Consider the following 24,538-nt stretch of genomic DNA (forward strand, 5'->3'; position numbering starts at 1 on the left):
ATACATACAATAGAAATGTGAAAGGCATCTTTATTTTGTAAAAATAAAAACAAATCTGTTTCTCCCTATATTTAATTTGAATAAATTGAACTGCCGTGAAGAGTAAATGCTCTGAGTTGTGTCTTGCCTGCAGTCATGGGGAGGGAGTTGCTATGACATAACCTTTGCTGTAATGGCATTGAGCTTGTGAACACACCTTTGGAAGGTACAATACAACATATTACAATAGGCTCACTTACTGTGTAGGCTGTTCATTCATATTCAAAATGTTTATATTAAACATCACACTTTCTGCAATGAGCCATAGAATAGACCACAGCTAACCAGCGACACAATCTCACACTACACTTCATCTTTACTGTGCTTGTCCTTGATAAGCCACGGCCTGCTACACAAGCGCCGCCACTGAACATTTACAAAATCACAAGATCCTTGTAGAATTCTCCAAACTCATGTCTTGTCTATGCTTTTCCCTTTATATTTCTGTCCATGGTAGTAGTACCCGTTTAAGCCATGAGCTTCCCTCTGCTTCACTCCCTTCCTTCTTGCAGTTTTCATCCTAAGCGATTGTCTTGTGATCTTTTATATATATTTTCAATTAGATCGGCTTTAATATTTATTTTTTCAATATTCATATAGTTGCTATATATTTAAATAGAAATATATATGTACATACTTTTGAAAACAAACATATAGAACACATCTTTTTATTTTTTTCTATTGCGAGAGCCCTGATGTTATGGTGTAGCATTGCAAAACATTTGGAGCAACTCAATTTTTGGAACGATCTTTGTCATGGGATTTAGCTTTGGGAGAATAAGAAATGTGGGGTAAATGTCAGCATAACTGTAACAGATACAGCACCATGTATAAAGCTTAAAACGACTCATCTGAAGAGACTGTGTTGGAGCTTTGGGGACTACTTCCATTTAGAATAATGTTGTCTCAATATTCTTCACTCAACCACTCCAGGTCATTACATTAAAATAATTTGATACAAATAGGATTTTTGTATATCATAAGCATTTGTATGTGTCTATGCATATTAAACCTAACCTCTCATCTGTTTTCTTCTTAAATGAATAGCTTGCTAGCAGTAGGTCACAGTGACTCTGTATGGATATGGTGGCCAACAGCAACAAGTAAAAAAGGCAGAAAAAGAAAGAACAGGAAGAGTAAAAATAAATAAGAAAAATATATATAACGTGGCACCATTATGTAACATCCAAGCTTTCTTATGTCCTGTTCTTCCTACAACAGCAAAATGCTCTCTGTTCTATACCAGTTACAAAATAAATATAGTCAAATTATAGTCATAGTGTTACATAGCTAGTATCGTCATGGGCTCTATACCCTTTCACCGGTATATAGGAGAAAAAAAGCCAAGGGTCACTTTTGACACCGAAGTGTGCTCAAAAGGCCAGCATACATACTGATTTTATAAAAGGTCCATAGTTGGTGTGTGCCTGCCACATGTATACATATATATATTTACACATATACATCCACACGCACACTCCACACACTCACACAGGCTTGTGATTTCTGTTTGATCCATTCGATTTCTTCTGTACTGCACATAAGATTATAATTCCATCAGAAAATGGAACGGAAAAGTGATTGAAAATTCATCTTTAATGAATTGAATCTTCTCCGCTATATATATATATATATATATATATATATATATATATATATATATATATATATATATATATATATATATATATATATATATATATAAAGCATCATTTAAGACCCCTACACTGTAATCTGTCCCTTTTGAAGAAAATTCCCCTATATCATAAAACTTGGAGACAGCAGTCCTCATACTGTGAACACTTAGGTGAGTCTATGACTCATTAAGTTACTTCAAATGACAGTACACCATAGTAGGTGGTAATGCATACAGTAAGAGCATCCTGCGATGGCACAATGCTGAGAGATGAACTTCTTCAAAAAATGTTGCATTTTAAAACCTAAAAGGTTCAACAGGTTTGTGTGAAGTCTACTGTCTGGAAATCAGAAAAGTGCTTGTGTAAAATGTACATGTCTTTATCAACAAATCAAAATGTGAAGTAAATAGATAATTCATGTTTTGGCAAGTGACTTCCGGGGTGGAGAAATAAGAGCGAGATGACTTATTAGAAAGCAATCAGACAGTAAGAAAGGCAAACCCCTGTGCTGTGGAGACCCAGCAGTGAGCCCCTTCATACAGTAGTGTCGATGGGAACCAGGCAGCCACACAGTTTGGCACAGCTCAGGCACGGACAAGTGGGCTGTGCATGCATTTATCCCTCACACCACCTCCACAGTGGCTCTAGGCAAGTGCTGGCTCCACCAGCAGTTTGTCAAAGTTACAGTGATGCCAGTCTACACAAGTGTGTAGGATTTGGAGTATGCTCCTGAGCCCCCATCCCGTCCATCGCGCTCATCGCGTCTCTCTCGTTCATCACGTCTGTCCCGTCCATCTCGACCATCCCTCTGTTTCTGCAGTCTGCCCAAACCTGAAGAACTGCTCTCCAGGAGAGAGTCTCTGGATCCTCCCATCTTTGAGGAAGGTCCCCCCATGGCCCCTGCTGCCCCTCCAGCAGAGGTGGAGGCAGAGGCAGCAGTACTCTGGGCTGATGCTGCTGAAGAGCTAGGCATAGTGAGAGTCCTCTGAGGAAGTGTGGAGCTACTGGAGCTGGCAGACAAGCCTCCACTTGCCCCTGCACCTCCCGTGGCCCCAGAGGAAACCCCAGAAGAGGTCAGACCAGAATGGCCCATGGTCAGGGATTGCTTTGAGTCCATTGTCATATGACGGCCCTGGAGGTACCGCTGGGCCAGCCCACGAATAGAGGCTTCTCGCGGTGGGACCACTGGACAGGGGTCATGATGCTCCGACTGCTTTCTGAAGAAAGGATCTGACTTCATGTAGAGGGGTAGATTGCAGTAGTCACCTGTTACATAACAAGTTTGATACAAGTTATAATCCTTACCATTCTTTGCACAGGTGCACTACTTTTCTGATGAAGGGTCTGTTACCAGCTTTTACCATTTTTTTATTTTTTTTTCCTGAATAGATCAATTTAATGCCATGCTCTGTAACATTCCAGGCAAAGCACATTTCCAAGGAGATAAGTATCTGGTGGTCCACCCATCACAAAAGTACACCTTTAAGTATTTAAGAACACAGAAATAAACATTACATAACAGGTGGACTTACTTTTTGCACGATGTGGTATGGGCACAGCTACATTCTTGCCACGGTCATAGTCCTGGGGTTTCGGGGGTGAGGCAGTGAAACGGCAAATACCAGGTTCTGATGGTGTGCTCATAGACGTCATACTGTCTGCGTTGTCATTGGTTCCTGTTGTCATTTGGTCAGATGAGCTGTCAGAAATGAAACACTCTGTGATCTCAAATTTGGCGTGCTGTAGGTGTTCTTCCAGCTTGGCATGCTCATAAGCTCGAGCTAGCTCCTCATAGGTGGAAGAGGCACTCTCTGTAGACACCATGCTGTTTCGACCCTTATCTTGCAATGACAGGAAAGACAAAGTAAACTCAATGAAATGTTCAGCTTGCTGTTGGCTGGAAGTGTCTGTGTGCATGAGCCAACCTGTGTCCTGTGAGAGACTGGCGCTGTAGCTGTCACTCTCGGTCACAGTGATGCCGTGCTGAGAGCCAACTGTGCGCCAGTCTGAGGTGAGAGTACGGGCTGGTGTCGAAGCCTGACACTTGGTCAGAGTCCACTGACTCGAGTAACGATTTCTAATGCTGTGGGCTGACTTAACACTCTTTCGCGACACTGGATCTGTTGAAAAATGGAATATGTGTATATCATTAAAACGACAAGTTAACCAATCGCTGTGTAAAATAAGTAGTGCTAAAAATCTAACCACCGAACATATTAATTTTCATTAATGTGGATGATTCTAAAATTAAAGGCCTAAAACACCACAGAAAAAAACTTACTAGTTCCAGGACGGATGTCTGACATATCGATCAGGGGCCCAGTGTTCTGTATGAGAGCCTGGTGGTGGACTGACACACCTGCGCAGAAACTCTGAGGGTTCCCAGTCTGGTTGAACTCAGTGTCCGTCACAGGAATAGTGGCTTTGTCATCACCTACCACAAAGTATATATACATGAGTATATACTCATTTAATATGAGTCATGATTTTCAATAAGAATAAGCATGACATTTTCAAAACACACATGAACATAAACACATATCATATCGTGTCTCTTTCCCTTCCTCTCACCAATTTGCTTGATGCCCTCTTTGTCCTCGATCAGCAGCTGCACCCTGGGGATGTCAATGTGTAGGCGTGGGCCTTGAGGAGGTCCCTTCACTGGTGTGTCAAAGCTACGGTTGTTTTTACTGCTTCACAAAAAAGACACACACACACAGCAGTATTTAAGAATGGTGCATATGAACACAGAGGTTATTTGAGACACTTACCTGATTAGCATCTCTGCTAAACTTTTGGCATCTGAGAAAATAAACAGATTAAGAGATAAACCATAAAGAATAAAAATGCCTATATCTATCTCTCTCTATATATAAATATATTCTCTCTCTATATATATATATAGAGTCTCACCTCTAAGCCTTTTAAGTCTCTTCTCTTTGCGTTTCTTTCTAATGATGAAGAGAAGAGCAACGCCCAGAGTTACTAAAATCACTGGACATCCAATAGAAAACAATTTCTTGACGTCATCGTTCTTTTCCAGGGGAGACTTTATTGGTGGGATTGTACCTAAAAACATAAGTTAACAAGGTTAGTGGGTCAGTCATGCTGATCAAAGAAATGTGCTTTTATTTAATATGATATCTTCTCCTCTTTATATCCTTTCCCTTGATTTACAAAAGACTTATTATGCTGTTTTCATAAATTTTGTCATAATAATCCATGGCACACACTGATTATTATTTTACCATTTGTTAATTTTAAATTGCAATATTGATAAAAATGACTTAATGACAGAAACAAGTCTATTGACTTCCGGTTCAAAACTGCATACCGGTTGCCTACTATCATCACAATAAATATGTGGCTGTGGAGATGCTGTAAAATCCTACATGAATGAAGAGAATTTCCCTTCGGGGATCAATAAAAGTGATTCTGATTCTGATTCTGATAGCACTATGGACGCAGATAGGGGCTGAGTGAAAATGTGAATTTTCAGAACACTAAAGGCTTATAGGATTATTCAATGTAAATCTACGTAATGTAAGTGCTTTGCGCTACTAAGGTGCAATGCAAATAATTCAAAATACAACCTTTTTAGGCTTATGATGAGTGAAAATCATTATAACGTGGCTAAATGTTAATAAAAATTTTGCATCCACTTTAAAAGGAGTGCATCATGAATGCATGCAGAAACGTACTTCCATCATAGTCCAGAGTGGCAAACTGTGAGCTCTGGTTGCCACAGCCTGCACTGTTGCAGGCTTTCATCTTCAGTTCATACCAGGTGGCCTCACGCAGCTCAGCCAAAAACACATCTGTGGTGGCATTGGTTCTGACGCTCTGCCAGGACCACGTACCTGCAAAGGACAAGACAGCTAAGCGACTCTGATTTCTGTGCCATTTTGAGCTGTATTTCTCTGCTTGATACCTTTTGGTCGAAACTCCAGTGTCACTACACTGATGGGGCAGCCCCCACTAGCCCACCCCTGTAGGTTAAGGCGGGCATGACTAGAGTTTATGTGAGTAAAAACTGGCTGGTCTTTGTTGAATTGAGGTTCTATAAAAATAAAAGTAATAATATATAATAATATAACAATAAAATAATAAACCAGGTCATTTAGTTTGTTACCTCTGCCATGTGTCTTTGCTTCTATGATCTCACTGATGCGGCCAGCTCCTACACTGTTTTTAGCAGCGAGTTTGACTTTGTACCAGGTTCCACAACGTAGATTGTCTAATTTGAAAGAGCGTTCAGTTGAACTGATAAATACATCCTTCCATTCTTCGGTGTTGTCGACTGAGTACTGCAGCACAAAGCCTGCACAATGAGAAATACAGAAATTAATGTGATATAACAAATGGCCAGTAGATGGCAGTGTTAGAGCATGCTGTGAGCCTTGGCCCAATTAGAGAATGGTTGGGCTTCACTGGGTCTAGTATGGCTCCATTACTTACCTACAAACCTAAAGTCTGAGATGGTGCTGAGTGAGCATCTATGCAAATAGGACTTTGCAATGTGGTGACTGTATCAGCCGCCTGAATAAAACCATCTCCCCTCTGCTGAGACACTTACACTGAAACCTCTTTCTCTGTCCACATGCCTTTCTCTGTTGATGTATTCAAATTTTGCAGGAAATATTTGAATGGAGAATAATGCACAGTATATATGCTGTGTATTCAGCTGAGCTTCCCTATTGTTTTGTTATTTTGCTCTTTTCAACTAAGAATGAGCAGATAATGTACTTATCTGCTCATGGCTAAAGTCTTGGAGGTTTAGTTGAACCAGCATTCCTCCAAAATTAAACTGAAAATGATATATATGTAGATTATTCATCAATATTTGCTTTACAGGATGTTTCATTCAAAATGCCTATGACTGATTCCCAGTTAGAATAAATATAACTGATATTGGCTTATATAATATGAAAAGAGCACACCCATTACTATTATTAACTATTACTATGTATAAACATATGTATACCTCTGATGGAGCTCCCTCCATTGTCTCCTGGTATCCAGGCCAATGTAATGGAGGAGGTGGATGTTGTGGACACTGTTAGACGGGGTTGGTCTGGGGGAACTAAAGAATCCACAAATTATTACTTTTACTATGATTCTTAGAAGGCCTATACTGCCAATCTAGAGGTAAAGCTGAAATATGAGACTTACCTTGCACTACAAGGTTGACTAGGATAGTGTCAAATCCCAGAGTGTTGGTGGCAGTGCAGGTGTAGTAGCCAGAGTCCTCAGCTTTGACTGAGCGCAGCACTAAGGTGCCATTAGCTAAGATGAATCTCTGTCCATCCAGGGCGAGTGGGATGGCCGTGTCTTCACTAACACATACAGTAAAGACATTCGGTTATAACCTTATAACTATTATATGCGACTGCATTACCCCTGTCTGTGAAAAATGTTTTACCTGTCTTTGGTCCATTTTATTGTAGGTGAGGGCTCTCCCACTGAGCTGCAGGGCAATCGAACCTCTTTCATCCAAGGAGTGGTCACTGTGCCTCCAAAAGACAGGATCTTAGCAGGAGCTGTAGAAAAATAACAAATAATGGTTTCAACAGAAACAAGTGAATGAGTTCAAATATAGTAAAATTAGTTACTGGCACCAACAAACAGATTGGAAAGGGTTCATTAAGGACTCTCAATCATTTCATCTTTTGTGAATAAAACTCTTTTCAAATCCAATAAGCGGCAGAGGTTTGACAGAGTTTGAATCAATACAACAATGTGATGGTTTATTCGTAATGCATGTATTGATTTATTTTCCATTTAGAATTCTGTCAGTAAATAGGATTTACAAGAAGAGAAAAGCACAACATATTTCCTGTGATTCACAGTTAGTGGAACAGATATGTGAGTGTGAATTTGACACTGTCCATCAGAGAACAGAATAAAAAATAAGACTGCACAAATATGTGTAGAGATGACTTAAAAAATACCCACTCACTCACTATGTGAGTCCCCCACCCGCTCTCAGCAACATGCTTTTCAGGCTGGGAGTCTTAATGCCAGCGCTCTAGTGCACTTATGTTAAGGTTGAATGAAGTATTGAGAGGGCAAGCCTGGAGGACACTTCCTTTTACAGCTGCTGATCAGCTGACGCATTCACCCATACATACATATGTGAACTGCATCAGTGGTAAAAGAGAAAAAGGATGATAACATGGAAAAGTAGACTGTCCACTGCTGTCCTTTAATCCTATTGATTTAATTGGCCTCTTTATGTCACTAAACCGCCTGCCTCTCTATTGCCTTGTGTATTATTCAGGTCTGGTGAAGTCATCTATTTTCTTTCTTCTACTTCCACGTGCTGTTGTCCCTTATGTTTCCCTCTTATAGTTTCAGTACACTGTGCCGTCTGAACTGCCAAATCAATAATTAGTCAAAATATAGTCACCCTCACAGAGATACACAAGTAAACACAATAATCCGTCTAATGACAGTGATTGCACACTAACATGTATTAGTTTCATATCAGTATAGATATAAAATCCAGGCATTACAGAAGTTGCGCAAAAGAAGCTGCTTAGTATTCTCACATTTAGCAGCTGGCTCCACTGTGACCTTATCACTGAAGTTGCCTCGTCCAGCCGTGTTGACCGCTGCAGCCCAGATGAGGTACTGTTGGCGATGGTTCAGGTGTGTGATACGGTATAACAGTAGTTCTGGGTTGGCCTCATATTCACTGGGAAGCTGTTAAAAAATCAGTGAAATTAGAGTGAAATTAAAGTGAAATAAGTGCAAACAAATGACAATGTAATGCCCTATGTTAAATCATATGTCATTTAGATTTTTAGACTACTTTTTATGAGATATAACATATGCATTACAAACAGAATACCTTCTTACTACTCAATTCTATTCTGAACTCCAAAATTAAGTCATTACCTCCAAATCGTGCAATACAAAATCGCTTGAAGGACAGTGAGAACAGCCTTAACCTCAAATGTTTTACTTAATCTTATTTTTTAAATGAATTGAAGCGGTAAAGGTGATGCAGCGTAAAGTGTTAAAGAGTGTTGAATGGGTCAAGAGGCTGAAAAGTGAATTTCTCCTCTTCTATTTTCCCCAAAGACACCAAAATAAGAAATGACACACTGGTGCACAGTGGAACCACTGAGTCACTCACAGATATCATGAACAATCATGTACTCAATGGGATCTGATCCACACGTCATTGATCGCAGAGAAGAACAGAGGGGGAGGACAGATACAGATCCATGTACTTTCTGACGTGTCCTGAAGAAAGCGGTCATGATCTTATTGTAGAGACACAAACAGCCACATACAACATATGACCGGGAGGGGAGAGTGTAATTGCAGCGTGTTTAACCCAGCCATGTGTCAACAGCCAAAGCACATCAGCATCACTGTTGCACAAGCTCACAGCATTAAAAAGTCTAACAATGTTTCACTTTATAGCTAATCCTTATTTTTACTTCCTTCTATGTGAATCATGTTAAATCACTTTTCACTATCTACAGGAACTACAAAATATCTCACAGTTAGGTGTCAGAACCAAAGCATTTTTCTGACAAAAAAAAATAAAAAATTAACTCTATTACAAGTGCCAAACAATTTGAGAAGTCAGCAAAGGCGAGGGACTGGATAGCAGAGCTAGCTCCTGTTGTTCTGTTTTATTCTGTCCTGTGCTCTTATATTCAGCAGTAGATTCCATTTTGTGCAAATAGATTCCCCTGTCCATGTTGTTTTTCACATTTATAAGTGGGCCGTCAAACAGGAATCCACTGGGTTTTTTATTACTTCCTCCTCTCTGTTCATCATTCATTGCGCTTGTGTATATTTTTCTCTCTCGTCTACCCTGCACTGCATCATCCTTGCGTTCTCATTCTACCATCCCTCACCATCTCACTTCTCCAGCTGACTATGCCTCTCCACATTTCTTGTCATGTGTGGGCCTGTCCACCAATACCACCCTCCGCTTTGAATCTTCACTGTGCATATCCACGCCCCAGATCTATGTTAATGCTGCTTTTCCTTCCTTCTGTAGTGTATTTTTTTCCTCCACTGCAGTCAGAGGTTGGTTGCAAAAAGGATAGTGGATGGATAGATGAATGGGTGGGTGACTAGATGTTGGTGTGACAGAAAGTGATGCGTGTATGTGTGTGTATGTGTGTATTGCTTTAACGGATATTAAAATATTCCTCCTGTGTGGAGATAGCGGTGATCCAGGGAACGATAGAGCAAGATAATGAAAAGAGGAACAAAAGTACTCCCTGCGCGGTGTGCCCGACCCCCCCATCCCTCCTTCCTTCTCTCCAGTCGCACTCATTTACATAGTAATCATCCCCAACTCTGCATGGGGGCTTTAGCGAGGAAAGAGAGAGAAGAAGAGATAGATGGGCTGATAGATAGGTAAAGTGTCAATGATGGCGACTAAGGAGGAGAGTACTGGTATATTTTTAGAGGTACACTAAAATGGTGCATTCGTGTTATCTAGTTTTTATGCAGTTATGCTAGTGCTCCACATTTCCTGTTTTTGAAAACATTTTGTCATAAAACATGAGTTGGTAAATGCATTCATAACTCTATGTATGGGCTCATACATTCAGTGTGAGTTCGCATCAATGTTCATGTGAGCATGCACTGCAGTCGGTTTGTTTTCTGCCCTCGTTGATGAATAGATGAGGTTGTCCTGGCAACGTGATGAGACGCAGATATGCAAATGAGGCTGGAGGGTGAGCTTGCACACACACTGCGGTATGAGGAGAGCTCATTTTACACACATGTCTCGCAGAGACTGCAGCACTAGACCACACACTTCACAACCACACCAGTGCAGAGCTTGTACCAAATCACATTTACCTACAACATTTTACACACTTTACAATAATGTTTGCTGCAGAGGAAGACATTAACACTACATTTCAGGAGCCATCTTTGAACGGCCCTCCCTCTACTTAACCAATAACTCCTTACACCCCTCTCAAATCTCACCGGTTGGCCCGATCCAGGGCTGGAGCAGTAGATGGTGTATTTGCGGATGATTCCATTAGGCTTGTGAGGGGGTATCCAGGATACTACAACACTACTGGCAGATGAGGGCACAGCTTTTATACCAGCCGGAGGTCCAGGGTCTGAATAAAAAAAAAAAAAGGATGAGGAAAAAATGACTGTAAATTTGTCGTAATTAGTACTTTCAGTATTATCAACCCTAATCTTCAGAACCCTTCACGTGTTTGTTAATCATAAAAACTAAAGAAATGTATTTAAAATACATTACACAAAGAGAGCAGCTTTCTAATAAGGTATAATATCTGACTGTGAGGTGGTAGTTTGCACAATTTAACTGCAAACACTTCCATATGTTTAAGATTGAGGACAAAGTGAAGGGTGAGATGGGGAGCGTTGAACATATGTGACAAAAATGCCCCTGGACAAAATGTCGACCTGCATTAGGAAAAAGAGGCACCAAGCTCCACACAAACACTCACAGGAGGGCTTCAACACCACATAGGATGAAAATAATACCTTACATCAAAGGTTTTTAACAGTAAAAATAGAGGTAAGTCACTCCTAGTATTTTTTTTTACTTATCAAGACACTATTTCCAGTTATTTTATTGCATTTTTTCATTCTATAAAAAAGGACAAAAATAGTAGAGAGTTTGTAAACTTGTACCTGAATTCATGTATTTTCTTTTACATATATTTGTTTATGTAAGCAAATAACCTGTCACCTGCTCATTTGAATAACACACATGCTCTTCCTTGGTTTAACCATTCAATGTTTGTTATTGCATTACAGCCAGTACAACCATTCAGGAGTTTCCCAATTTTATATTTTGGCAACTTTAACTTTGATCTCTCCAATGTGTGAATGATCCCAAACATAACCAGCTCACCAACTTTTATACAATACCCAGTTTAGTTTAGTTTTTATTTATCTATTTTTTATTTTTTTTTAGAGAGAATTGCTTTCTGGCCTGTGTACATTCCTATTCATTATATTCACTACATCTAGCTTCTGGAAACCTCCAATTTTAGATTTCGGAACTGCGCCTGCTCAGGTCCCCTGACCGTAACGGAATAAAGGGCTTTTCTCTAATGACACTTAGAATTTCTGTCCCTCCAGCCTTTTCTCCCTCTTTCTTATATCTTCTCCATCTCCAGACACTTGCCTCCTCCGCTGCCTGGCCCCAGGGAAGGAGAGGGGAGGCGGATACGGATGTAATCCTCCTCCCGTCAGTGTAAGCACAAAATTAATTCTTTTTGAGGCACAAAGAGTTAATCCCTCTCCTCGTGTGGGGTGCCAGGCTAAATGTGCATGTAAACAATGGTTCAGAAACGTACCTCCATTCACAGATATGTAGGACACACTTAACCCTTACCTTGTTACATGCACACACACCCAGCCTCACATTCTGCCTTCTTAATTCCCATTAGTGCTGGTAATGGCACATCATCGAACAAAGAGGTTTTAATCAGCTACCTCAGCCAAATACCCCTTAAAGCCCCTGTTTTTGTCTCCCACAATGCAACAAGACAAAGGGAAAAAAAATGTTACAGGTTCAAAAACATATGCTAATCTAAACTAGATCAATGTAAGAAACTGTAGCAGTTCTGCCTTTTGATTTTACTTGTCCTATAGGTGCGATTTGGTTAATACCAAAAAACAACAGGCAGAGTGAGACTCCACTGTTTTTTTTTTTTTTTCTTTTAATTTCTTTAAGGGTTGAGCTGTGTTTTAATGTATATGAAACACTCACAATCTTCTCGGGTTTGTATGTAAAGGACATTGCTCCGGACTCCATCACCAGCCTGAGTATAGGCCAAGACCTGGATGCTGTAATTGGTGAACTTCTCCAGACGTTTAAGCTCCACTTGCTCTTTGATGGTGGTAATATTTTGCATTTCACCCCACTCTGAGTCACGGAAAGGACAAGACGCAGTTAGCATTAAGAACAGTGGTGTGAGTCACATTTTAAAGTTTAATAACTTAACCAACCTCCATCTGGAAAGACAGCCCAGAAGACAACGCGATACCCCTTTAGGACTCCATGCAGGGTCAGTCTGGGGGGCTCAGCCCAAGTGATGACAGCCTCGTCAGAGGTGACAGAGATGGCACGCACATTCTGAGGGGGCTGGCTGGGAACTGTGGAGAGAAGTATTTGATTTTAATAGCATTAACAACACATACTTTTAAAGGAAAACCGTAAACCATGTAAACCAGTTAAATATAGGATATATAATCTCCTTTGAAAGATGGGATCTAATTTCCATATCAAACATGAGCTAACTAAACAGGCTAATGAGAAAAAGTCCTGTGGCCAGCCTGATCTATATAGGGTCATCTCTAAACCACCAAATCTGTGCAGTGACAATCCCTTCTCTGTCCCTGCCGACCCAGGTGTCTCCTCTATAGCCACTGCTGACCATTCGTCTTTTAAGGCCTGAATAACACACAGTGTTGAGGTTGAACAGAAGTCAACTTGTGGGAAGTGGCGGGGCAGGAAGAGAGGAAGAGAGTGAACTGAAAGAGGGAGTAATGAAAGCGCTGGATCAGGCCAAGTCCACCAGGGATTTTCTCCGCAGCTGGTGATGGTGGAGAAGGTGGGTGGAAGGGAGGGGAGACAGGGGAGGATTAGAAATGCAACAAGGTTTTGCATGAATAGAGCTTTCGGCTTATAGCCTAAGTAATTAGACAAAACAGACCTTAATTTTCAGTAACACCTAAAGAGAAGGGCTTTAATAGCTAAAGGAGCGTACAGCCTCCAACGATTCACAAATTAGGACAGGATTACTGCAATGTGGGAAATATGCAAAGAGTACATCATAAGGTATGACATGACACGCAGTCACTTATACCCAAATAAGCGATTACATGCTGCAAGTGGCTAAGTACAAAAATAAAATCCACCGTATCTATATGAATGTTAAGCGTGATGTTTTGTGTATGGTAAATGCAGAATATTTAAGGCCAGATTATATAAAGATAGTGAATAGCAGCTTTGGACCAGGGCTAGAGAAAGGAGGAGAGAGATGGGCAAGGGAAGAAGGGAGGACGACAGGAAGAGAGTTAAAAGCATGGGGAGCAAGGGAAGGGCAGAAAAAGATGAAACGAGAGAGTAGAGAGACAATGCACTCAGCTGTGGATAATTACAGCAGGAAGCTAGCAGACACAGAGACAAGCTAATTATAATTATTTTTAGTATGCTTGTTGTTATCACTATTATCATAATGGCCATCAATATCACTGTCGCCACGGTTACAGCCACAAGGAAGAACTGGAGGGCTTGGTCTGCTCTGGTCCAATGAGACTAAACCAACTGTTCACAGGGTGGACGTTACATGCAGTATAGTTAACACATGACTTATTTAGGAGTAATCTTGGTTTCATATTAACACTGAACATTAAAATATGAAAGAACAATGCAAGGATTGTTCCTAGATAGTTTTATGCTCAAAATTACGTTACATTCTAAGGACTTCTAATTACTTTCCTTTGATCAGTATTTCATTATAAAAAAACGTAAATCCATTGGCACAAAATCTTCTACCTGCAAATGCTGAATTTTGTCAGTAAACGCAAGTTCTTTAGCTTGTTTTTTATCACACTAAGAATGATATGGCCAAAAAGTCATAGGGTACACTGTGTAGTAGTTTTATTATTGCAGTAAAATCTATACACAATATTCTCACCATCTTCGAGTGTTGTCGCGTTGATCTCAGTGCTGGAGGGCCCTGTACCAGCTCTGTTAAAAGCCTGGACTACCACACCATACTGGGCAAACTTCTTCAGGTTATCCAGAGTGTAGACCTCACTGTCCCCTGTGGCCTTCATCTCCACAATGCTGTACTGACCATTACTGCCTGGGCCATTCTCTCTGTAACCAATCTGGTAACCCCGGATCACCCCATTCTGAAGCTCCTTTCTGGGAGCCTGACACAAATCAAAAAATTATGTAAGAAAAAGGACTTTATAAACACTGAAGTAAATAATAAAATTCATTTTAACCTTCCAGGTGACTCTGATACTCTGGGAAGTCACTGGTTGCAGCATCACATCCATAGGGGGCCCATCAGGTTCTATAAAGAACATAACCACATAAGGCAATGTCAAATTTCAGATTTTGCTTTAGGTACATTTTTAGCACAAATACACCATTCTTATAATTGATTAGGTCATTATGATAGGTGAGGTTACTTACGTGCTTCGTCTGTGCTAATGGTGAGCTCTTTACTAGCCTCGCTTTTGCCTATGGTGTTGTATGAATACATGCGAATACTATAGACAGAAGCAGGGTGGAGATCCACGATGTTGGCTTGATTATTTGTGGGAGAGATATTTCGTGTTGCATGCTTTAGCTCCCAAGAATCTGACACACAAAAAAGTATGATTAAAAAAATAAAGCTTAGCGAACATCCTCTTCACATTTCCAACTAAATTCACCTGTTTTATTCTTGTACTCAATGTCATAGGAAGTAATAGGACTGTTTCCATCGAATCTCTGTGTCCAGCGAAGGTTCATGCTACGATCCTTGACTTCTCGTACCTCTAACTCAGGAGGGTCTGGTGGCTCTGGGATTTCAAAGAAAGAAGGACAAAAAGGGAGCTTCAAGTTGTAGCATCAAACACCATTTGGCAAAAAGACAGATACACATCACAGACAAGTTACCTTGCACTGTTAGCTGAATGAGCCCTCGTCCTTCTCCATAAGAATTGATGGCATGACAAGAGAAGAAGACAGAGTCCTCACGCTCTGCTGGCTTTAGCTGAGAGAAGAGTGCGCAGGTGAATAGAAGAAATGCGTATAAAAGATATTTGCTGTTTTTATGTGGAAGTCAAAAAAGATTTTCAACAGCACCAAGAGGCAATTTCAACATTTTATTAGATGCAGAAAAAATGTATACAGCATGTTTGCATTACATGTATCTACCAGCACCTAAGGCTCAGACAACGCACAAAAGAAGTAAAATAGAAAATCGAAGTCTATCTGTTTGTTAGGACTCAAATAGATACTGCTGTCTGATTTCATTAGGTGAATACTCTTATACATGTTTCTTACCTTGAGAGTAGACAGCACCTCGTCAGTCTTCTCATTGGGGCTGGTTGTAATGGAATATCGGGGGTTGCGGTCTGGGTCAATCACGGTGTCACCCCTCTCCCAGCGAATAATGATAGGCCACTCCCCCCTAGCAGTGCAGTTCAGCTCCTTTACATGACCCTTTTTGGCCATAGTAGTGTTGGGATGACTGGTGATCATTGCCGGTACTGCAACAAGAAGTAAAGGGGAATACATATTACATAGGAGAAGCTAACTTTTAAAAGGCAGTGAGGAGAAGCAGCTGGCAGTTAAAAGGGGGAGTTTGTAGTGGCCAAGTTTCGATGTAGTGGAGTAATGAAGAGCTATGGTCAATGAGGGAAAGTCAATAGACCTCTTCTCGCATTTTCCAATAGTTAACAGTGAGGTTTAGGTGAATGAAGAGGCACGACGATAGAGCCTCACCTTTCGTGTACACTCTATAGACATAATCACTTACATACTCAATCTTCTGCACACACACGCGCCCACATTTGCACACAAGCGCGCACACACAATATTGATCCGAGGAGGTTCTGCTGTTTTGTTTTCATCACTTATTCATTCCACCCTCCTTCTTTCCAACCTCTCCACTATCTCCGCTGAGCAAAACAGACAGAATTGAGGGAAGCAGAAAAGAGGAACAGTTCAATCAATAACACTAACACCAGAAGGAGAGGAGCGAGACAGAGCGAGAAAGTAGGTGGTAGCTTGTTAAATCTACACATAGTATAACCCTATTCAGAAACATACACTGTGTCTAGCTGTTCAGTTTGTTTAAGATAAGGTTGTGAAATAGTAAAATGCAAAATTGACACGCCTATTCTGGCTGTGATCCGACCAGTGTAAATCGCATAAATCTGACTGACTGTGTATGTAAATGATGCTGGAAACACATGTTCTCAGTGCATTACAGGGAGGGCTGCAGTGAGAAAGGGCTAAGTGAGGACATTGATTACAGATAATAATTAAGCTCCAAGTGTTTCAATGTCAGGAGATAAATCCCAAGAGTCAAAAGATCAATTGTTCTGTTGTTGGGTTTCAGTCTATTACACAGAAAGTTCAGATTTATATCCTCACAGACTATCGTGTAAACTGAACAAGCCCAAATAACTACAGCAATGTATAAATACCTTGGAATACTTAATAACAATGAAGTTAGTGTGAATACTTTTCCCTTCTGTGGCATCCAGATAATCTGCCTCCTTTTGTGTAGTATGTATGTATGTATGTATGTATGTATGTATGTATGTATGTATGTATGTATGTATGTATGTATGTATGTATGTATGTATGTATGTATGTATGCATGCATGCATGCATGCATGTATGTATGTATGTATGTATGTATGTATGTATGTATGTATGTATGTATGTATGTATGTATGTATGCATGTATGTATGTATGTATGTATCTTACTTTGGCAGATATTTTATTGTAAATAGTATACTTTATAGTAAATAGTAAATAGTAAAAAACAAAGAGGGTCTCTTTGTGCAATTTACTCCATTTAGCATGAAAACTATTATGTTTTCGGCTGAATTGGTACAAGTTACGTGTTGGTAAAACTCACTTTTGACAGTTAGGACCATGCTCTTGCTGATGTCTGAGCCCACACCGTTGGATGCCTGGCAGAGGTAGAAGCCCCGGTCTTCTTCAAGCACATGTCTGATAAGCAGGGAGCCATTACTCATTAGCTGTATACGCCCCGTCAGAGGCACGGGGTGGTACTGTTGTGGGTTCCCTATACCAGCTAAGGATAAAAAAAGGAAAGACAATAATGAAAAAGATAATATTATAGAGAATGGATGAGAGAAATATTGTGACATCTATGTACCTAGTGCACCTTTGGCATGTTTCCACATAACCTTAGGAGGAGGGTATCCATCCACGGAACAATTTAAAATCCCTGCTTTCCCATAGATTCCATCCTGGTTGTTTGGCTGCACCACAAATCGAGGGGGCACTAGAAATATGTCAAAAGGATAAACTTGATTTTCTATTGAATACTATTTTAATGTTGTAAAACGTTTGATTTTTCATTAAGTCAGTTCAGTGCAACTGCATGTTTAAAATCTCAAGGTAACATTACTATTACAAGTACTACAGCCTTTGAAAAGGATGAGACAGAGGCATAATACCTTCAGTAACTCGAAGGAAGAGTGTTTTCAACATTCAAAATGGTGTTGAGGGCACATTCAATTACAGTCAATAAATGGCCTTACTGATCAAAAGCAAAGGTTTCATTTGAAAGGAATATGCATGTCCATGCAAACTTTTGTGCAATGAAAAATACGCTCTCCATGAGGTGCTTTTACAGCAGATCATGTTTATAACTGTGTCCTTTCTTACCTGTGACTGTAAGCTGCCTTTCTGTGCTCACAGTAGCAGCATCATTACTGGCTATGCAGGTGTAGTTGCCATTGTGTTTAAGTGACACTTTGGATATCTGAAGAGAACTCATGAACTCCTTGGTGTCAATGGTGATGCCAGAAGAGGGAACAATTTCCTGTCCATCCTTTCTCCAAGTGATCCGTATGGGCATATCTCCAGACGCTACCACGCAGGCAATGTACATCAGTTTACCAATGGAGGTCGGAGGGAAGTCAAACGGCTGGATCAGAGGTGGAACTGTGAGGTGGAGACAAACAAAGTGTAAACAGAGGGACTAGAACAAGCAAAAACATAATTTCTTTTGACAGAAACAACTTTCTCAAATATAACAGTCATTCAGGGTCATTTCAATCCGCCTCAAATAAGAGAACACGCGCACTGAGAGAATGTAATCAGCAAAAGCAAAACATTTACAATCTCTAATTGGAAAATACCTTAAAATAACTAAAATAATGACCGAAACCAAAGAAGCCAAGTTAAAAACCTAGATACAGATAATGAGGCATGTGGGATATCACAGAAGAAAAGTGATCACACATCCACATATGAATGTGTTTTTAAAAAAAAAAAAATTTTAAAGAAAAAAAAGAATAGGCATGTGGAGATTAGAAAGAGAAGTTGAGAAAACATAAAGATAGTCAAAGGACATCAGGTGTGAGAGTAAGTGAAAATAGCAGAGTGGTGCTATAAAGCCAGAGGGAAAGAAAAACAGCAAGAGTCATCTTTGTCTGACTGAATGGTAAACCAGCCTTGTATCTGTTGGTCTGCCTGGAGGTGATCTGTTTTAAGTCTTCTACCAAAGTCTGGACCCCTAAAGAGTGGAATGCTCTACAGCCTGGCCTAGCCCACTACCCACTTGGCAGCCTCCTCTGCCCCCTGCCAACCCCTCCACTCCATCCTACTATGCCCTGCGAAAGCCAGCCCATAATAGCTGCTCTAATTAGAGCCCCATCCGCAGGGGGAAGAAGAGTTGCCATGGAGACCAGTGGAGGTGATGGCGCCAGGTTGCAGTGGGGTATGAGTGAGGGTGATGTTAGGGGGGTTAAAGCTGAGACATCTGGGGCACTTAATTCGGGTCTTTTTAAAATATTTCCAATAAAATCAGCAAGACAACATTGCCACAAATACAATGGTTTAACACATACAATTCATCTAAACATACTTAAGAGTGCATAAAATCTCCCAAATAATAAAATAAAGCCAAATGTCAAGAGGACACGCACATTGTACTATATTAAGGACATATATTATATATTAACACATATATATGAGGACAAGCAGAAGTTATATACAGTACAAGGCGATACACACTCAACGCTGTATATGCTGAGTGTAACACACACACATTTTATACAACAGCACTTGGGGTCTATGTAATTGCTGAGTGGTTGAAAAAGCACACTGGGCTGCTCCACCCCTTAATCAGGGGATATTAGAGGCAATGCATACAGCTTTCTCTCCCTCTCTGTTTTACCTTCTTTCTTTCTCACTTAGCGGGTAGCAATTGCCATTTTATACATTTGTGTAGAATTAATATAAGCGGACATAGGGCTGGACGATATGGCAAATACATCACCTCGTGTATTAATCAATTTGAAGGTTTGATTCAATGTTAGCTGTGGTAAAACATACCTTTGACTGTGACATACACGGTCTGTGTGATGAAGAGCTGAGGCTGGATAAGTACACTGCATACATACGCCCCTTCATCCATTCCTTTTTGAACATCACTTAATTTGAGTGTCCCGTTTTCAAACACCACCTAGACACATTTTTGCAACAACCATCATAAAAAGTGCAATAAAGCTATTCAGTCTAGTCATTTCTATAACTACAAGCTTTCATCACATATTCAGTGCTTTACTGTAGGCCTACCTGGCGATGGTTGTCAGGCAGAAGAAGTCCCTCCTTATACCAGTTGATTGAGTAATAGGGATAGCCAATCACTCTACAGTTTATAAAAGTGTTTCTTCCTGCTACAGCTGTGATATTCTTCATAGGCCGAATCCGTGGAGGTCCTGTTAAAGAAAAGAGACACAAAATAGACACAATAGGAGAAGAGAGGAATGGCCAAAGAAAGGGGAAGAGGAGAATAACATTAGTGATTATTGTTAAACATGTTGTTGGAAATGTAACAAATATTAGGGAGGGGGTTTAGGAGAAAGTGAGGAAGGTAAAGAAAAACATAAAGAGGAGCTGACTTAAAAATCACTTGCAAACTTATGGCAACATCTCCAAACAACCTTGTCATCAATTATCTCTTTAAATGCATGCATATTGCTATTTCAGTTTTGACATTTTGAAGGTTTTGAGTCTAAACAAGGTGTATGACTACAAAAGTCAAGTAATATGGAGAAGGAGAATAACAACAAGCTTCTGACAGGTTGCCCTTGCAGCACTGAGGGATGTGTTAATGCAGAGAAAAGCATTTCCCACACAAGCGATTAACCTTAATAAGGAAGACTAAACTAAAGATGGGTTTCGCTGTGTTGAAAAACACGTGGATCACTTGTAACGTTTTCCTTGACCTTTCCCTATGCCAGTCTCTTTTTTACCTTTACTTCTCACACTCTTCTTTCTTTTCTCAGAGTGAACCAAGCTTTGAAGTCACAGCTCTGACAAGTCAAAGATGTATTATTCAGTACACCCGTCAGATAGACCCCCAACTCCAGCGTAGTATGAATGAATGAATACCTGTGCATTTCCACAACACAAGGCAGGCATCACAACTCAGAGAGAGGATCAGCATACGATGATGTGAAACGGTTTTATCTTGTGAGGCAATGAGTGTCAGAGAACCTGCCCATTTGTGTGCCAGTTTGTTACATGTAAGGCTAAAGCTCTCAAGCAATATTGCTCAGTCTCACTCCAACAATCATTTTGGCAAGTCTGCTCAGAGCAGACTCACATGTCAAAGCTACACATCTCGCCAAAGTGCAGCGAAAGAGAGAGAGTTTGAAAGTGAGATAGAAAGAAGCGATAAACAGAGAGAGGGAGATTTGGTCCTGTCCATGGGTGTCACTCTTCATTCTTGTCATCCTCGCTGACACTGACATCACCAGTCCTGTCACCAGGGCTCACCATCAGCCTCGAGACACACAATGGCAGTCCTCCACTATGGACCTTTGCACACTGGTTCAATTCTCATTCATCATTCAATCAGTTCTGGCCTACTGTCCTTTCTCTGAATATTTACCTTGTTGGCTTTTACATTACCTATATAACAAGCTTGTGATGTTTAATAGATTTGGAGTCATTTGTTTTGTAAATAAAAGCGCATTTAAACCAATCAACTAGTGGCACAGATTACATAACTACAACAATAATACAAAACACAAAGAAAATTCAACGTCAACTTAGTTAAATAACTCATTTGAGACTTATAAAATACTAACTTGAAAATAAAATTCATTCAAAAAGTTAAATTACATAAGGGCAAATACCATAGCAAATGCACCTACAAAGGATTGTTTTTGAAAATCTGCAAGACATATCACATGAATGTTATACAAAAAGAAAACAGTAAAATGCACGATAAGTTGAAAAAAAGAGAAGAAAAAAGAGAAAATAAATAAAAGGCATGAGAACAAAAAGGTGCAGAGGTGTAGTAAGATATGGGACAGGATTTGGGTGAGGGTAGGGGTCCGGCTCTATCAAGCCTGTATAGTACTGATATTTAAAAGTAGACAGGCACCTCTTACGTTTATGCGCGCTTGGTACTCGGCACTACCAGCCGAGTTTCGTGCGGCGCACCGATACACTCCTCCATCGCGGATCTGCGGGTTACTGACGTTCACGTGGCTCACAGTGCTACCATCAGACAGAGTGTACTGGCTGGCCCTCACCCTCAGCATGTCCCGGGCTACTGGTTCATCGTCCAGGGTCCAGGTAATAGTTGGAGGAGGGGCTCCTTTGGCAGTGCACATTAAGGAGAAGGGTTCACCTGGGACCACCACCCGCTCACTGAAGGAGGCCACAATACGTGGGGTACCATCTAGTGGGGCAAAAACGACAGTTGCATATTATTCAGTTATGCCATGCAAGTACTATGCTTGTTTGTCTTCTCACCTTCCAGCAGGATAATGGAAAAGTCCTGGGCGGTTTGGCCCTTGCGAGTAGCAAAACACTGATACGCGCCTGAATGTCTTTTCTGAGCAGCAGAAATAAAGAGGGTCTCATTGTGAGCCCCCTGAATAGAAAAGTGCTGATCAGGCAGGACAGGTTCTGTGTTTCTGTACCACGATACAGTGTAATGGGGAGAACCCTGGACCGCACAAGAGAGGATCACCGTGCTGCTAATTCCTGTCTTCAGATTCTTGGGGGACAAGGTCACCCGCAGTGGCTCTACAGACAAAAAAAGGAAAACAGTGTACAGTGAAGAAAACAGTGTGGTATGTGCAGAAGAAAACCCGGACAAGAAAGAGCGAAAGGCTAGCAAATGTCAGTAAGCAATAAAGCAGCTGGTGTTAAGTGCTGGAGGCTCCTGAATGTCTGTGTGTTTCTATAGTGAGCAAGAGTCTGTCAGTAGCACAATGAATAAGACCATGTGTGTAAGACAGTGTTTCACTTCCCCTGTCTGTCAGAGGATGTTTATAGATCCCGCTGTGAGCCACTGGACAGTCCCTCTCTGTCCTGTCATCCTTATTCTACTCCAGGTAAAACGTCTCTTCTATCAGTTCTGACTATTATGAATTGCTCTGTCCCTGGTTTTGTCCATGCTCTCTGCAAACACAGTGGTTCAGTTGTATGACTAGTGTCTGCACTGTCACTGTAGAATCACCTTGGCACTATTTGACATAAGCTGTCCTTGGAGATCAAGCTCATGTTCACCGGTGAGGACAGTGCGTTTGTGTTAGGAGAGGCCACCATCAGCGGAGCAGAAGAAATGTCCACATTCTTCCTGTCTAGGGCTGTGAGCCATTACATGATATCTCTATGTTATTACTATCACAACATATATTTTTTGCCTATTTTTACTGAAGTTATACATATTTGTACATTTTTCATGGTACTATTTTGGGATTAATAGAGCACTCTGACAACCTTCTCGTAATGTTTGTCACATTCTCCCTAGTTGCCATTTGTAACTACTTACCTATAAAACTACTTACCTATAACACTGAGATGACCTGTCACCTCTTTGGAGCCAAAACTGTTGGTGACCTCACAGATGTAGTTGCCACTGTCTTCCAGCCTCAAGTCTGAAATAGTGAGGCCTGTAATGCGGCGAGTCCAGCGAGAATCTGCCGGTAATGGCCGCCCATCCTTTAGCCATCGTATGGTGGGGTTTGGATATCCGGATGCGATGCAGGGGAGCTCTACACTGTGCCCAATTTGCACCTCTCCAGATTGGAAGCTGTCAAGCACGGTTGGGGTGGACTCCGTAGGGTCTGGAAAGGTATAGGGTATGTTATATTGTAAGGCAAGGCAAGGCAAGGCAAGTTTATTTGTATAGTGCAATTTGTACACAAAGTAATTCAAAGTGCTTTACAGAATAAGAAAGACATTAAAATCACAACACAACAAATCAAAACATAAATAATGACAAATAATCATCATGAAATTAACTTTAAAGAAGAAAAGCGCTGAATAAAAACCTTTCAGTCATATGCACAGCTAAACAGAACAGTTTTGAGCCTGGATTTAAACATTGTCAAAGTAGAGGTCTGTCTCACATCTTCAGAAAGATTGTTCCAGGTTTTAGCTGCATAAAACTGAAACACTGATTCCCCATGTTTAGTCCTGACTCTGGGCACCAGCAGGAGGCCGGTAATACTAGTGTAGTTGTGCTAAATGCTTTATTCATGGGATTCATCTTCCTGTTGTATGCAACATTTGAGGGATTTTTCCAATAAAAAATATATAACATTTTGTTTTTAATTCTTAACCACTATAGCAAGGGCCCTTATTTTTCATCATTCTGAAACCTAGGCATTTATATTTACTTACATTTTAGTACTTGTCCTACATTTGGTCTACTCAGTGGTACATCGTACATACGTAGTTGACAATTTGATATACCGTTTTACATGCAGTGTGGCTTACCCATAACAGAGAGTCTGGCTCCATTGCTCTGACGGGTCTCTCCACTGTACTTGTGCTTTGTGATGCAGCGGTAGGTGGACAGAGCATCTTCCTTTTGCACTTCTGAGATATACAGAGCGCCATATGAGGTCAGGAAGAAACGGTTACCTGAGGACAGACAAGAAGAGGGGGGGGGGGATCATGTTAGTTACTATATTTGGTTAGCAAAAAAGCGGCATTTGCATGATGCGTTGCACCTAGATTTATTTGCATGTGTGCCTGAGATTTATCATGGGCTGAGTTTATACTTTAGCCTAAACATTCATAGCTATTGTTTCAGTTTTATTGAGTATGTATTCTCTGAGGCCACACACTCTCTGATGATAC

The 24,538-nt window shown here is 40.7% G+C and overlaps 1 protein-coding gene across 1 annotated transcript in view; it reads right to left on the minus strand.

Annotated features, from left to right (window-relative positions):
* Positions 1-1,767: 1,767 nt before the first annotated feature.
* The window catches only part of LOC117380334 (cell adhesion molecule DSCAML1), a 61,756-nt gene continuing 38,985 nt past the window's right edge, over positions 1,768-24,538 (minus strand). Inside the window, exons 4-35 of the mRNA XM_033977126.2 lie at positions 24,173-24,319; positions 23,239-23,517; positions 22,196-22,471; positions 21,822-22,121; positions 20,003-20,145; positions 19,760-19,889; positions 18,086-18,364; positions 17,571-17,699; positions 17,307-17,486; positions 15,718-15,923; positions 15,328-15,424; positions 15,102-15,230; positions 14,860-15,027; positions 14,667-14,737; positions 14,351-14,591; positions 12,657-12,803; positions 12,418-12,573; positions 10,647-10,786; positions 8,228-8,381; positions 7,099-7,216; positions 6,849-7,012; positions 6,661-6,759; positions 5,809-5,997; positions 5,608-5,736; positions 5,378-5,536; positions 4,590-4,745; positions 4,448-4,478; positions 4,248-4,366; positions 3,958-4,110; positions 3,602-3,796; positions 3,209-3,517; positions 1,768-2,942 (exon numbers count right to left, since the gene is read on the minus strand). Coding sequence (XP_033833017.1) covers positions 2,374-2,942; positions 3,209-3,517; positions 3,602-3,796; positions 3,958-4,110; positions 4,248-4,366; positions 4,448-4,478; positions 4,590-4,745; positions 5,378-5,536; positions 5,608-5,736; positions 5,809-5,997; positions 6,661-6,759; positions 6,849-7,012; positions 7,099-7,216; positions 8,228-8,381; positions 10,647-10,786; positions 12,418-12,573; positions 12,657-12,803; positions 14,351-14,591; positions 14,667-14,737; positions 14,860-15,027; positions 15,102-15,230; positions 15,328-15,424; positions 15,718-15,923; positions 17,307-17,486; positions 17,571-17,699; positions 18,086-18,364; positions 19,760-19,889; positions 20,003-20,145; positions 21,822-22,121; positions 22,196-22,471; positions 23,239-23,517; positions 24,173-24,319 — 5,762 coding nt within the window. The 3' untranslated portion in view covers positions 1,768-2,373. The remainder of the gene's footprint in view (positions 2,943-3,208; positions 3,518-3,601; positions 3,797-3,957; positions 4,111-4,247; positions 4,367-4,447; positions 4,479-4,589; positions 4,746-5,377; positions 5,537-5,607; positions 5,737-5,808; positions 5,998-6,660; positions 6,760-6,848; positions 7,013-7,098; positions 7,217-8,227; positions 8,382-10,646; positions 10,787-12,417; positions 12,574-12,656; positions 12,804-14,350; positions 14,592-14,666; positions 14,738-14,859; positions 15,028-15,101; positions 15,231-15,327; positions 15,425-15,717; positions 15,924-17,306; positions 17,487-17,570; positions 17,700-18,085; positions 18,365-19,759; positions 19,890-20,002; positions 20,146-21,821; positions 22,122-22,195; positions 22,472-23,238; positions 23,518-24,172; positions 24,320-24,538) is intronic.

Source organism: Periophthalmus magnuspinnatus, chromosome 13 (assembly GCF_009829125.3).
Source record: "Periophthalmus magnuspinnatus isolate fPerMag1 chromosome 13, fPerMag1.2.pri, whole genome shotgun sequence".
In the NCBI taxonomy this organism is placed as follows: Eukaryota; Metazoa; Chordata; class Actinopteri; order Gobiiformes; family Gobiidae; genus Periophthalmus; species Periophthalmus magnuspinnatus.